General features: G+C 52.1%; 1 protein-coding gene across 2 annotated transcripts; it reads right to left on the bottom strand.

Moving 5' to 3' along the window:
• Positions 1–771: 771 nt before the first annotated feature.
• ATOSB (atos homolog B) lies at positions 772–12,623 on the bottom strand. 2 transcript variants are annotated; one of them, XM_079790275.1, is made up of 9 exons: positions 12,513–12,623; positions 5,178–5,321; positions 3,965–4,934; positions 3,245–3,303; positions 2,946–3,051; positions 2,660–2,818; positions 2,375–2,443; positions 2,110–2,285; positions 772–1,989 (listed from the first exon to the last, which is right to left on the bottom strand). In XM_079790275.1, exons 3-9 carry the CDS (start codon positions 4,856–4,858, stop codon positions 1,836–1,838), a joined length of 1,617 nt encoding a protein of 538 aa, XP_079646401.1. In that variant the 5' UTR covers positions 4,859–4,934; positions 5,178–5,321; positions 12,513–12,623; the 3' UTR covers positions 772–1,835. The 2 variants fall into 2 exon arrangements, with proteins under 2 accessions (XP_079646401.1, XP_079646400.1); XM_079790274.1 differs by lacking the exon at positions 12,513–12,623 and adding an exon at positions 7,852–8,116.
• Positions 12,624–15,318: the final 2,695 nt, after the last annotated feature.

Here is a 15,318-nt window from a genome sequence, read left to right as displayed (position 1 = left end):
CCACCGAGTTCTTACCCCCACAAGAGAGAGACAGTTTACACCCTTCTGAGCTTATAACCGCGCCCATCTGTCACCGTAACGACCAGGGTATTGGAGCTGACTCTCGTAGGCACGGTTGCCGGTTGCCATGGTGACAGTCTCTGGCAGTCCTGCTGTGATATACCCAGCCCTCCCACTGGGGACTGACCCCATTCCTGTTTCCATGGTGACTGGTCCTAACATTGTCCGGTAATTGGACTGAGGTTTCCCCCTTCCCTCTTTTCCCAAGGCACCATAGCTTTTTCTACCCCTTCCCCAGTCAGGGTCTATCAGGTCTGATACCCTTACATAGAGTCCAGCACAGAGCCCCAAAGTTCAGCCTAGTCTGGAACATGTCACCCTGCACACATCCCTGATGCCCTGGCACATCCTTTAAGAGACTTGCATATTGACCCTCATTTTATATATCAGGGCAATAAAGCTCAGAGGGGCTAAAATCATTAACAGAACTAGTACAAAAATTCATGTACACAGAGAGTTCAACTTTTATGACTAAATCTTCCCCACCTCCTAACCCCATTAACTGAAAAAAGCAAGACCAGACCCTGAGGCTCTGCAGGACTTCACCTAACACCTCATGGCCTCAGGCCCTCTTTCTGAAAGAAAGGGCAGAATCCCAACTTCAATTTGGCCCTCCATCCCCATTCCCATGCTCTCAACAGAAAAAGTACAGCTTAGCTCAAGTTTCCAAACAAGAATTTATTTTCTTTCTGTCTTTTTTTTCTCTAAAAAAAAAAAAAAAAAAGTACCAGGTACAATTTTTCCGGTGTTTTGTTTTTCAAGTTTCAACAAATGCTTGTTCCCCTCAGCCCAGCCCCAGGAGTCAGGGCTAAGGCTGTCAGAGTCTGGAGTGGGACATGGGGTAGTTGGGAACCACATGATTGAGTTTGAAGGGTGCCCTTCACCCCAGCTGAGGTAGGTGGGTCAGAGTCTGGCCAGGTGAGAGGAAGCATCCTGGTCCTTGGCCCTGACTCTGCCCCCAGAAGACCTTCCTCAGTCAGGACCCCAAAGCAAGGAGACACAAGCAGGAGAGGGACAACTGGAGTCTGGAGCCCTAGATGAGGGGTAGTTAACCCCAGGTGTGTGCACATGCATGCATGTTCTCTTTCTTACACACATACCATACACACAAGCTTGTGTACACGTACACACACACACACACACACACACACACACATAAGTTGCTTTCAGAGAGGGGTCAGAGGATAGAGGAAGTGAAAAATATAGGGAAGGACAGGAGAAGTTGAGTGTTTGGCTAGTGACTCAGTCCTTCTGGGATAACCTCTCTGCCCTCAGCTGAGGGAAAGCAGTTCTCCTTCAGCCCCAACATCAGCCTCTTCAATTCCTGAAATTGGAGCAATATCTGAGTGGGAAAGAAGGTGGAGCAATGCCAAATATCAGGTTTGGGAGGTTACCAAGGCAATCCAATCCGAATAAATTATTAGTTAAAAATAAATAAAATAATAAGTGGCCCCTGCCTAGGGCAGGGAGGCAATGTTGGCATGATTTGCCTGGGAACTTGGGACAACCTCAGGGTACCTCCAGCTCCTCCTCTCACTCCCTAGCTGGTCTGGAAATTCCAAGGGAGCGGGCAGGCACATGGAGAACCCAGAGTAGGGCAGATTGTGGTAAGGATCAGAAGCTTGAAATACCCAAATCATCAATTTGGGCATAAGCATGGTGAGGGCTTTAATTCAAGCCTGAAGGGTCTCTTGCCACCTCTCCACATGTTGGCTTTGTCCAGGATGGAGCAGGATGGGCTAGTCCTTGGCCCACATGGTTCAGGGCACTGGTAATCAGGGCAAAGGTGAATAACGTGGATTGTGAGGGGCCTCAGTCACAGCCTGCAGTTCATAGGGGAGCCCTGTGTCCAGTTCCAGGCTCCGGCGGGAAAAAAGCAGGCGGATGTCTCCATGCAGGCTTAAGCGGCCTGAGCGGGAGCTCCGAAACCTGGGGGAGGAAAGGGTGATCACAAAGAGAAGCGAGGAGAGATCCTATTCAGGGAAGGGATACATGTGTTGGTGAAAGGATACCTGGGTCTCCCCAGCTGTCCCTGGGCCCTATCCTCACCTGAGGTGCAGCAAGTAGCAGAGGAGACGGTGGGTGGGGCTAGCATTTCCCTCCTCACCCACAGGCACCAAAAAGAGGCGATGGCGCAAGAAGGTCATGTGGGCAGCAGGCATGTCCGAGAAGTCAAAGGTCACAAGGAACATCTTCACCACAGTCTGGTTGGGGTTAAATAAGGTCTGGGGGCAGGACAAGCAAGGTTGGTAGGGTCAAAGGGTTGTTTTCCTCTCCCCACTCCCACACACACTCCCCCTCAGGGAAAACTCACCACTTGGATGGTGCCCACTTTGGGCACGCTGTAACCCTTCCTCCCCAGGGGGTTCAGGTCCACGACGCCCTGGGAAGGCCACAGAGCCATCAGCCAAGTTGGGCATTGGGAGACCCCTGAATACTCATTCATCTCCACAATCTCACTCTGGGACCTGGCCCTGTCCCCCACTAGAGTTGTCCCTACTGCCCTGACTCTTTTCTAGGTGAGGAACACCTAAAGAATACCTCATGCCCCCAATCCCTCATCCTTAAGAGCTGTTTATGGGTTGAAATCGGGTCATACCAGGAAGGGGGCCGGGGCATTTTGCTCAGAAACATCAAAGAAGGTGACAGTGACAGGCAGCGTGACATGCTGGGGGCAGTAGGATCCACTAGCTCCAATCTCTGCGGTGAAGCCCTCAATGTGGCCAGATGGTGCAAAGCGTCCTCGAATCAATGATTCCTAGGGTGGGAAAACACGCTATGAAAGAGATGCCAGCTGTTTTCCTTATCCATCCAAGACACATTCCACCATCCCACTTCCCTCAAGACACCCCCCCCCCCAAATCATGGAATCCAGGGGTAACTACCTCAAAGTTGCCCAACAGGGTACGGCTGATTGCGGGGGTAGGAACAGGGGAGGCACTGGGGGGGCTCAGCAGGTCTGGGCCCTTCTGGAGGCTTCGAGGGGAGCTCCTGGTAGGGCAGGGGATACACAGTGGGTTGGCTTGAGGTATTCTGGGATGTCTGCTCATGTTCTTAGACCCCGCCCTTTACCATTACCCAGGGCTTCTGCCCTGGGGTCCCCTACCCTAGAGTGAGAAAGAGGATTATAGACTTCTGTCCCCATTTTCCAGGGACAGGACAAAGAGGGAAGCTGGTCACTTACAGCTTCAGGCGACGGGCACCTTTCAGCCTCCGTCCCATAGGACTGCAGTCTGTTGGATCCTATGGAGAACAAAGATTGAAGAAAAAGATTGGGTGGAGGCCAGATATGTTTGGAGGAGCAGGGGCTCATGACGAACTCTCATAGGAACATTCCCCCAGGCCTTCACCTTCCTCCAAAGGGGAGGAGGATAGCGGGTTAGACAGAAAAGGGGAAGGGGACTTAGAAGTACAAATTTCCAGTTATAAAATAAGTCGCAGGGACATAACGTTCAGCATAGGGAATAGAGTCATAATGTAATAACTATGTACAGTGACAGATTGTTACTAGACTTATTGTGGTGATCACTTTGTTTTTGTTTAAAATATATTTTATTGATTTTTAAAAAATATATATTTTATTGATTTTTTACAGAGAGGAAGGGAGAGGGAGAGAGAGTTAGAAACATCAATAGAGAGAAACATCGATCAGCTGCCTCCTGCACACCCCCTACTGGGGATGTGCCCACAACCAAGGTACATGCCCTTGACTGGAATCGAACCTGGGACCCTTCAGTCCGCAGGCCAACACTCTATCCACTGAGCCAAACCGGTCAGGGCAACTTTGTAAGGTATATAAATGTTGCATCACTATGTTGTATACCTGAAGCTAATATAATACTGTGTCAATTATAATTTAGAATAAATTTTAAAAAATAGTAGACCACCTCCTCTCCTGGCTTACCAGCACAGGCTCCTTGGGCCCAGGCAGCAGGTGGCTCCAGAAGGGTGTGACTTTGGCATCAGAACTGTTGGCAGCAGGAGGGTGACCCAGGGTTCCCCGGCGCTTCTGAGGGGCTGGCCCCTCATCCTCAAAGCTGACATCCAGAGCTTCTCCAGCAGGAAGCAGCCTTCGCTTGGTGGGGCAGGGGCCTGGAGGTCCAGGGCCAGGGGGTGTGTGCTCGGGACTGTGCCCATTGGCAGTGCCAGGGCATTCCCTAGGCCAGGGGCTGCCCCCATTGCCCACCCCAGCCACTGGGCTCTTACACCCTATTTGTGCAAGACTGTGCAAATCAGTGTCAAGTGTGTGCAGCTGGCCTGGAGGGGCTCGGCCTGGAGACTCCCCCAGGGACCCCTGTCCCCCTGGATCTGGGGAAGCCCAGTCTCTGGTGTGCAAAGTATTGCAGGAAGCATTTGATGGGGGCCAGGGGAGACTCTGGGCCCCTGAAGTCCAAGGTGAGGTGGAGCTACCTCCCTGTTCTACAACACACAGGCCATGATGGCAGAAATGCTGGCTGGCCACACCCAGCCCCAGCCCCAGCCCCTCTGGGCCCAATAGCCCCACAGTAGGTGGTTCTTCAGGGGGTTGTCCCTCTCTGACCCCCAGCCCAGGGCCTCTCTTCAGCTCCCGGGGACCCTCAGTAAGCGGGGATGACCGTTTCAGGGCCCTATGAGGCTCAGAGGCACCAGCTGGAGAGGAAAAGATGGATACCTGGTAGACCCTGGGGGATGTCGCCCCTCCTGCTGGGCTGTAGCCCATGAGCAGGCCACCCTGGAGGGCCCCCTGCCTGACTGCAGGCTGCGAAGGGCCAGCCTCTGGCTCTGAGGATGGAGATGGCTCCGCCTGCACGTGGCGCATGAGGTCCCCCCTTGTGTCAGGGGGGCCCCCCCTCACAGCCTTTATGCTGGGCCTGGGCTGGGGGGTCTGGGGACATCTGTACAAAAGAAGAGAAAAAAAAGGTGGTCAGAGGAATCCATGAGTTTTCTCCCTCCCAGCTGAGTTTCAGGTCCTTCCCTGGCCTGAAGTGGTGACCTTGAAGGTTAGTGGGGATCAAGGTGTTCAGATCCCTAGATGGATTAATGGAATCTAGAGGCCACTCCAGAGCTTCTGAGAGGGTGACATGTTTAGCTCAGGTTTCCTACTGGGCCTGCTCCACCTCCCTCTTTCTGGCACTCACCCCGATGAAGAGGCCTTAAGCCTAGCTGAGTGTTCCCTCTTTCTGACTGATGTCCTGCTCTCCTAGCTTGTAGTCTGGTCCATGCCCGCTGCACTGGCAAGGTGACTGCCACCATTCCGTGCAGCTCCCGGGCTCAGCTGGACCCTGAGGAGAGAAGAACAGATGTAAACCAGGATCCCTGTAGTCAGTGGTAAGACTCCTCTCCAAGTGTGGGCTAATGGAGTACACCGCAGGACATCCGCTGCCCTTATGGGGAGCTCTTCGGAAACAGAAGGGGCAGTCCTGGGATCCAGGTCCCAGAGAGCAGAGCTGGGCTACCCAAGGAGTTACAGAGAGGCAGGTTTTGGCTCAATGTAATGAGGATCTGATAAGTTGAGGCAGGATTACCACTTGTTCGGGCCAACACTCTGGGGACTTGTGCTCTGAATGGGAAGGGGGATGAGATACCCCAAGATTCAAAAGACCACACCAGATGAGAGGTGGCCGTACAAGAATTCAGCCCTTCTCGTCAACGCCACCAAGTTGCACAACTCCTTCCCATATTTCTGTCTCTAAAGAGACAAGTGCTACCCCGGAGCCCTAAGGGCAGAGATCTTGCAGAAACTCACCGCCCCCCGCCCCCCCCCCCCCCATCAGCATTCCTCAGTAGTACAAACCTCAGGTCAGCTCAAAGTGGACCCTTCAGTCTTAAAACTACCAATTGCCTCCAGCAGTTTGTCCCTTTAACAGGAGGCAACAAATCTAAGCATAAACAAGTATGTGTGGGGGGCAGGGGAGGGGGGGGGGCCTGCCAGAAGGCACTACTCCTCCCCCTAGGCCCTGCAAACTAGAGATAAGGCAGCTGCAGTCAGACAGCTAGAAGCAACTAAGGGTACCTTTCTGCTCCTCTCCAACACATTTCCAATACCCAAAAACCCAAACCACTGCTTTTCTGCCAGAACACAAGATGGTCTTCACGAACTAGTCCACCCTCAGGAGCCCATACCGGGGGAAGGGAATGCCAAATTGAAGACCATTTTCCTTCATGGAAGGAAATACTTCTCTTTTGGGCAATAGCCTTTGCTGTCTGACATCCACAATGCCCTTTCCACTTCAAGAAATGCCTTCTGTTTGTCTACCCCAAGACCTAACCTTTCTCCTTGGCTAGGTCAAATGTCACCCCCTCCAGAGAGCCCATTCTGGCCACTTCAGACCACAGATATCGTTCTCCTCTGAGACCTCACCTATGGCAGTATCACTATCTCCTGTGACAGTTCTGTTCACTCTGTGGGTAAGACATCTCCTAGACTGACCATAGGGTTCTTGAGGATAGGTCTACACCCCACTATTCTGTCCAGTTCCAAGCACAGGGGTAGGCACACAGCAGGGCTCAAAAAAAGTGGAATGCAAGCCCCAGAGATTGGGGCAGCAGTCCCGACAATGCAGAGGAAAACTTCCAGAATGAGAGAAGCAGAGAGTATATGGAGAATGAGAATCAGCAACAGAGGTGGGAGTGGGGGCAGGGTAAAAGGGGAGATTTGCACCCAGGGACTGAAAAGCTCTCTGACACTAAATTCTCATCATTGCATCCCACACTATCCTAGTTCACCAAGTTCTCATTAGAACTGGGATCTCTAAGAAAATTCTGGTTTCCTGTGGTGGGTGGGGTGGCGGGAAAGGACAGAATGCCAATGGCAGTGCTGTCAGAGAACAATCTGTACTCTCTCCACCCCTCTTTTCCTCTACCCAAGCCATATGGATTCAGGAAGCGCCTTTTCCTTTGTACTTCCACCTCCAAGTCATCCCAATTGGCCTCTTGAGCCCTTGCCCTGGGGAAGCCAGGTGATGACACGATGCCCTACTTGACCCCAGCATGCGTGGCACCTGCTCATTATCCCAGAGCCCTCAGTTCCCGTCCTGTCAATGAGAAGCTCTAAGACTCACTTCCCTGCCACCCAGCCAGTCTGGCTCTAGACCATGGCTTCAAGCTGACTCATGGGGCAGGACTTTGGGGGAAGGGTAGGCCAAACCTCCTCTCAGTGCAGGGGGTGGGCAGCAGCTGGCTTCAAACAGCTGTGCCAGGCTTTGGCTGGCCAAGACTACAGCTCCCAACATGCCAAGGGAGCATGGCCAGCAAAAACAACAAGTACCAGAATACCATGGGGTCTGTACCCTCAGACACCTGCTTAGCCTGGGAGGTGGGGGAGGTGGGTGTTAGCAGGCTCACTCTCCCCTTCCCTTCAGTATTAAAGATACCCATTTCTACTCTGATCAAGGAAGGTGGCAGGAAGAGAAATTCCTCTCCATGTGCTTACCACCCTCATCCTGTTCAGAGAGAACTGCTGCTAGCTGCTTTAAATTTTGTCCCTACACATGTGCAAACTAGGGGGCTTGTTCCCATCGATCACCACTGTGGGTAGGAAGGTCAGCCACTGTTCTCTCACCACCCTCTTGGCTACTGGCCTAGAGCCCTCCACCCTCAGTGGAGAGGGAGCAGAGCTAAGCACCAACTCCAAACTGAACCTGGCATGCTCACCCAGGGTTCCTGGACTCCTTGTTTTGGACCATCCCCCATCCCCACTCCCTACTTTGCCTCCCAGGTCCTTTCTCACCCCTCTCCTCCCCACAGCCTGGGACAGGCCCCATCCCATCCTGAAGCTTCGTAGATTTGCTCTTTCCCACAGTACACACTCACCCCGCTCCCAAATTGGCTCCGCCACGGCGGTCGCAGCTCCAGGCCCCTCCGTCCCGTCCCTCCCTTCGAATCCCCAGTCCTCCCCGACACGGGCCCCCAACCCAAACAAAGGGTGGCTCAGGCTGAGTCCTGCTCTGCTAGGCTCTTCTCTGTTTAGCTTCGTGTGCAACACTAGCGGGCCCTGGCGTCGGCAGCCTCCCAGCCACTGCTGCGCCCCTCCCCGCGACTGTTCCTCCCCGTGGCCGCCCCGGCTCCGCGCAGCCGACTCTGCTGCCCCTCTGACTCACAGGCCATTTCCTACCAGCTGATGGGGCTGCCCGCCCCGCCCAGCGTCCCAGCCCCCCCACCCCCGCGGCGGCCGCGACCGCCACGCCCCCTCAGACCACGCCCTCCACGGCAGCGACCATGCTCATTGGCCCATAGGAGGCCAGCCTCCCACGACCTCAAGAGTGAGGCACGCCCCCTCCAAGAGATGCACACCCATTGGTCCATATGGGGGCAGGCCTATCCAGAGTCGCCCCGCCCACCTCCTTAACTCCTCATCTGCCGAAGTTCAAAGCATCTCTCGGCCCAGCCGTGTAACCCTTTCAAAGGCAAAGGCCTCTTACTTCTCCTACCCCCACCCCTTCCTCTACGGAGGCTAGTAAATAAATAAGACGTCCTAGAGCTTTCATAGACACAGCTGGACCACCTCCAAAATCCACCTGCTCTTCCCACACCAGACCCCAAATAACCCCACTCCCATTCACCGTTCCATGTTTTGCAAACCAGAGCTCCAGAGACCAGAGAATTGTTGGAGCCTAGGAAGATTCCTTCATGCCAGAGCATATGGATTCAGGAAGCGCCTTTTCCTTTGTACTTCCACCTCCAAGTCATCCCAATTGGCCTCTTGAGCCCTTGCCCTGGGGAAGCCAGGTGATGAAAAAAGTCCTGAAGTGGGATATATCTCTTTCCATTGAGAAATGGTATTCTTTCTTTTTTTCCCAATTTTCACCCGAGGATATTTCTCCATTGATTTTTAGAGGGAGTGAAAGAGAGAGAAATATAGATGTGAGAGAAACACATCGATTGGTTGCCTTCCGCATGCGCCTGGACCAGAGCCGGACTAGGGCCCAGGCCCTGGCTGGTGGAGGAGCCTGCAACTGAGTACGTGCCCTTGACCGGAATGGAACCCAGGACCTTTGGTCCGCAGGCCGAGGTTCTATCCACTGAGCCAACCCGGCTAGGGCTGAGAAATGGTATTCTTTCTTCTCTTACTCTATATTGATATTCTTTTGCCTTTATTAGAGGGACCCCAAGAGCTCTCGAGATAGAGGTACATTTTAATTCAGAGACCTGAACATCATTCTTTGTGTCTCTGAATTCCCATTCTGAGATTAGTCTGCTTCATCCCTTCTGCCAGTAATTTCCATTCATAGGCCCCTGTTCAAGGAGGCAGAACACCCATGGGAAGTGGGATGGAAGGCTTCTGCCCAGAGTGGGGGAAATATGCCCAACTCTTGTGATGGAGCTCACCCCTATGACTCACAGCTCCCTCGAAACTCCCCACCCTCCCCCTGAGTCACTGGGCCCCAGGCCCAGCCAAATTAAGTCGCAGCAGAACCAGCATTCCTAATTCTTGTCTTCTTATTCTTTAAATGACCAGGATGGAAACCTCTGTAAGTTAAAAAGAAACTTTTCAGAGGGGCTGCTCTAGGGGAAAGCTAAGCAAATAGATGGCACTGCCTATCTTTCTACCTGCACTTGTCAGCAAGTCAAATAGTTTGGAACTTAGGAGGCTTTTCAACTAGTCTTCCACAGAAGCAGGAGGCAAACACAAGAACCAAAAGATGGACGACTCAAACTGAGGCCCTGGAGAATTGACAACAGCCAGGGCAGCTCCCTGGTTGGACCCCCAGAACATGGGGAGTCTGTACTTCTGTAGTTCGGAGGCCACAGAAGGCCCAAGGTCCTTGTTTCCATCATACCTATGTTGTGGGCCTCAAGGTCCCTGAGGTTGTCACTGGACAGTAAAAAGAGGTTCCCCTCCCCCTACTTTCTCCTTGTGCCCTAGACTTAGGAAGGGCAAGCAAGTAAGTTAGTTCCTCTACCTTCTCCTCACCTCAAACCAAGGAAAAGCCCTGAAAAAGAACCCAGTTGCCATACACTGACTTCCTCGCTGGTTCCCCGATGGTATGAAACAGGAGTAAAGGAATTTTCAAGACCCTGGACAAAATTGCAGCGTACCAATGTCAGAGTCTACTTGCCTTAGTAAAAGCTTTCTGGTAGACAAAGAACACTGTAGGAAAGGAATAATCCCTTGGTGACAGACCCTACCTTGTTCTCTTAGTGCCATTAATATAGGCCCAGGCCTTGGTAACCTGCAAAGGTCAGGATATCAGAGGGAAAGATCAAAGATGTTCTAAGCCTCAGTGTGCCCTGGAAAAGCAGCATAGTACAATCAAGAGGCCTTACCTAGCTGCCCTAACTCTTAACCTGCTTTATTTTTTTTCATAGCCATTATCAACAGCTGACCCTCCTTCTCTCTCTCTCTCTCTCTCTCTCTCTCTCTCTCTCTCTCTCTCTTCTTTCTCCCCCTATTACAATGGAAGCTCCATTGAAATCCGCAACTTGGTTTTTTGTTCATGCAGGTATTCCCAGAATCAACATCAGTGCCTGGCACACAATAGATGTTCACTAAACATTGGCTGAAGGAGGCAATGAGCCCTGGCCAAAGAGCAATCAGGAGACCTGGGTCCTAATTCCTGCACTTTTACTGTGAAACCTGGAGAAAATCAGTCTCTTTGGTGGTGAGTTTCCAAATCTGTAAAATGAGGGGTTTGCATAAATGATGACCACTGAGGACCTCTACGACTCTGGCCTTATACCACTACAATTCTAATGGCTATTGTTCACTCATAGCCATTTTCAAAAGATGGGTCCAAGCGTCTGAATGCCCTGCAGCTTGTATGGAAGCAGAAAGGCGACATACAACAGCCTCAGCACAGTAAACTAATGCTCTTTCTCTTCATGCCCCACCCACTCACACAAATGCCCCAATCCTGAGGAAGCTGGAGTGAGTCTGCCCTAGGCCCGCCTCTCTGACAGACAGTCGGGGAAGCTGGGTTGCCATAGCAATCAGCTCCTCCTTGAAAGGCATCAGCCTGCCCTCCTTTACCCCACCCTACCCCAAGGCTTTGTCTGGCCTTAGCACCCCCTCCTTCCCCAGCCAGTCTCTCAGCTAGCAGAGGCTGGCTTGGGGCCCCTTTCAGCAACACTGTCACATTCATTCAGCCACTGTGTGGAAGACAGGCCTTTCCCACCCTCTCCTAGTCAACTCAGAGGCAAAAAGAACTCTGGCACTACATCAAGTCCCCTCCGGGAACCAGAGGAGCCCCCAAGAGGACGAGGCTCTAGTCTCAGTTCTGACAGTCCGCTTCCAAACCAGGAGTGTGGGAAGCCATTCCCTTTCCTTACCCAATTGAAGCTCACATCCCTAGTACAGCCTACAATCGTGGTCCAATTCTCAAAACATAGGTCAAATACCTTCAATACTCCTCACTATGTCCTTCCTCTCACAGAAGTCCAGAATTTTTGAGGGCCCTGGGGATCCTCACCCAGGAGAATGAAAAAGGTGGGGAAAATCAGTCTGTGGCAAGTGGTCAAAATATGGCTACCAGTCACTTGGGGGCTGTTAAGGGAGACCTTCAGAGTAGTGGTGGGTGGAGTCTGGGTCTTGCTGCTGGTTACTAGGGTCTCTGGTCATTGAGTACAAAGTCTGGGGCAGGGCACAGCGCCTAGACGGGCAAGGACCAGGCCAGGCCCCAGGGCGAGGAAGGAAGTGGGAAATGAGCACACCCAGAGCATAAGGGCAGAGCAAAGTGGGGGGAGGGGGAAGATAGGGACCAAGGCAGGCTTCTGGAAGGAACAGGAACTGGAGTGGGGGGGTTAACAGGAACCGAATGGGGGAAGGGTCCCCAGGGACACCAGCTAGGGGAAGAAACCCCAGTCTCAGCCAGATAGACTCAAAGCAGACTGAGGAGACAGTTACACAAGCCCCTGTGCTCAGGCCAGAAGGTGGAGTTAGGTGCTGAGGAGCCAGGAGCACTACAGACTAGCCTCTTCACCCCACTAATTCCATCACCCTCACTCCTAAAACACAGCACACAAACATCTTCCTGGAGTCTCTGCAATGCCCCCAGACTATTACTTTCTCAAAACACTAGGGGTTCTGTCTCATCAATTGGGGCCTACGACCCCTTCCCCTCATACAGTGCTCACAGCCCCGTGCTTTCTTCCTCCACAGTCCCTCCGTCGCTCCCACACTCTGGACCACCAGCTCTTCATCACACAGCACCCTGTTCCCCCAAAGTGCTTTCGAACCCCCTCTCCCCCGCCCCCCGCTCAAGTATCGTCTCCAAACCTCCACATCAGACAAGAACCTCACCTCTTCACATAGCACCTTCCACCCCCACAAAGCAGCCCCGCCCCTCCCCCACAAGTGCCCCTGAAGAGTGCACCTGGCCCCCACATTGAGCCCCAACTCCTCCCAAACTCTTGTCTTTCTACCCCCAACAACCTATAGATCCTCTTCTTCCCTGACGTGTCCCCCCCACCTCCTCATGTCTGCGCAAGCGCACCCCGGCGGTTTCCCCTTCTTCCACCCGCCCGCCGCCCCACACCTGTAGTTCCGTGAATTCCGCTGCACCTGGGGAGGTAGTGGACTGGTGCAGTTACCGAGCGGCCCCAGCTGCAGCCTAGGCCTGCAAACCTCGCCCCTTAGGTCGGAGCCCCGCCCCCGCAACGCCCAAACCCACCCTCTCCCTTGTCCCACCTCCCACCTTCCCCGGGTTCGTCCCCTTTCCTAGTTTCTTGAATTCCTCGGGGTCCTCCCCTGTAACCTAGACCACGCCCCTCTCGGGCTCCGCCTCTTCTCGCCTTCTGGTTGTCTCCCCAGGATCCTCAGCTGGTCCCTGGCCCCACCCCGATCCCTGCCCCCTTTTGGTGTCTCCGCCTTTTACTAGGACCCGCCCCCTAGAATTCCAGCCTGGCAGAACCCGTGCCAGGCCCCCTTCCAACACTAGCCCCCTCCCGTCTCAGAGCCTCTCCTCCCCCAACCCTCCTCGCGCTCGCCTCACCCAGGCACTGGGAGCTCCAGCCCGGATCCGCCGGTTCTGATTGGCGGCAGCGCCCCCAACGGATGGCAAGGGAGACAAAGTGATTGCTTCAGGTCGCCTGAGGTCCCACCCCGGCCACGTGCGGCTTCTGTGATGACAGGTCTAGAAGGGCGGGGTCTCAGCCCGCAGGCTGTGGGCCCCGGGCTGACCGGATCCCGGCGGGGATGGGGGCGGGACCCGGAGCCAGAGCGCTAGCCTGAGAGCTCCGAGCCTGACCCGGGCTCTCCCCAGGTTTTCGCGTTGGTGTCAGCTGCATGCGGAACCTGAGCCTCTTTTGTGGGGAGATGTGGGTTAGCTCGCGCAATTGCCCTAATGGGAGAGGTCTGTGGTGTTTGCAAGGTAGTGTGCAAGGGGTCTCTGGGGAGGGTGTGTGTGTGTGTGAAAATGGGGAAATTGGACGATGAGGGTCTCAAGGTTGTGAGGTTAAGGTTTTCTGCAGCCTACCATGTGCGGGAGAGTCTGAGTTCTGGGAGATGGGCGATAACAGTCAGATCTGTACCCGTGGAGGTGGGTTAGAGAGGAAGTCTGGATTTTAGAAGCCTAAGATTTAATACGGAGATAGGAAAGCCTAAAATATTTCAAGAAAAGTAGGGCCTTTGCCTTGAACAAGTGTTGAGTGAACTTTGTAACACGTAACCTATAGGTTCTGTAATTTAATTAGCTTTTGAGTCTTCTCTCCAACTTCCCCACTCCCCACTAGTTCCCGAAATACAGCAAGGGAAGTCGATGCTTACCAGCTACCGGTAGATGGCAGCACAGGACTCTTGCTGAACTGAGCGGCCCTCAGTCCAGAGCCTTAAGGGGCCTCACTACGGAGCAGGCTGTACAGTTGACTGTGTGGTAGGTCAGATCTGATCAAATCTCAGTTTCTTTACGTCTCCATGACTTTTTTTTTTTAGTAGTTAACTTAAACTGGTTTACTGAACACTAATGGTGTACTAGAGGGAAATGTTTTTTCTCTGCCTTTAAGGGACTTGTTTTAGATAGTCATACAAATACCTATTTAATCCTAAAGAGAATAAAGTTTGAAGGGTATTGTGTAGTGGAAAAAGCACATTAAAATCATTTGGGTTGGTCTTGAACTTTGGGTATTTACTAAATGTATGGATTGGGTAAATTAATTGACTTTTATTTATTTTTAAATATATTTTTATTGATTTCAGAGAGGAAAGGAGAGGGAGAGAGAGATAGAAACATCAATGATGAGAGAATCATTGATCGGCTGCCTCCTGCACACCTCATACTGAGGATGGAGCCACAACCTGGGCATGTACCCTGACCAGAAATCAAACCGGGATCTCCTGATTCATAGGTCAATGCTCAACCAATGAGCCACGCCAGCTGGGCTACTTGACTTCTTAAGAAATAAACTTTTAGCCGAAACCGGTTTGGCTCAGTGGATAGAGCGTCGGCCTGCGGACTGAAAGGTCCCGGGTTCGATTCTGGTCAAGGGCATGTACCTTGGTTGCGGGCACATCCCCAGTAGGGGTTGTGCAAGAGGCAGCTGATCGATGTTTCTCTATCATCAATGTTTCTAACTTTCTATCCCTCTCTCTTCCTCTCTGTAAAAAATCAACAAAATATGTTAAAAAAAAGAAAAAAGAAATAAACTTTTAATTTTAGAAAAAAATTTATTTTTAAAATACATTTTTATTGATTTCAGAGGGGAAGGGAGAGGGAGAGAGAGATAGAACCATCAATGATGAGAGAGAATTATTGATCAGCTGCCTCCTGCACACCCCACATGGGGGACCGAGCCCACAACCTGGGCATGTACCCTTGACTGGAATCAAACATGGACCCTTCAGTCCATAGGCCAATGCTCTATCCACTGAGCCAAACTAGCTAGGGCAGAACAATTTTAGATTTATAAAAATATTGTGAAGATAGCACAGTTTCCATATACCTCATGCCCGATTTCCCTTTTATTATCATCTTACCTTAGTATGGTTCATTTGTTACAATTTATGAATCAATATTGATACATGAATTAAAGCCTATACTTTCTTCAGATTTCCTTAGTTTTTACCTTATGTTCTTTTTCTATTCCAGGATCCCATCTAGGATAGCATATTACATTTAGTTGTCATGTCTCAAGTTCCTCTTGGCTGTGACAGTTAAGACTTTCTAATTTTTAAAATGTATTCATTAATTTTAGAGAGAGAGGAAGGGTTCATTGGACAACACCCAACCAACTAAGCCACACTGACCAGGGTCCTTCCTCTTAAATTGTAACTAGGAGCCCTAGCCAGTTTTGCTCAGTGGGTAGAGCCTCCGCCTCTGGACTGAAGGGTCCCTGGTTCAATTCCGG

Source organism: Cnephaeus nilssonii, assembly GCF_951640355.1.
Source record: "Cnephaeus nilssonii genome assembly, chromosome: 14".
Classification (NCBI taxonomy): domain Eukaryota; kingdom Metazoa; phylum Chordata; class Mammalia; order Chiroptera; family Vespertilionidae; genus Cnephaeus; species Cnephaeus nilssonii.
The sequence above is the reverse complement of the archived record's forward strand: the minus strand, read 5'-3'. Positions and strand labels throughout refer to the sequence as shown.

Bases quoted from the DNA above. Each gene is read 5' to 3' on its own strand.
- ATOSB (XM_079790275.1), bottom strand. From the start codon at position 4,858: ATGCGCCACGTGCAGGCGGAGCCATCTCCATCCTCAGAGCCAGAGGCT. The intron at 3,304-3,964 runs GTAAGCCAGGAG...TGTTCTCCATAG, and splicing joins GGCCCAAGGAGCCTGTGCTG to GATCCAACAGACTGCAGTCC. The intron at 2,444-2,659 runs GTATGACCCGAT...TGGCCTTCCCAG, and splicing joins ATGCCCCGGCCCCCTTCCTG to GGCGTCGTGGACCTGAACCC.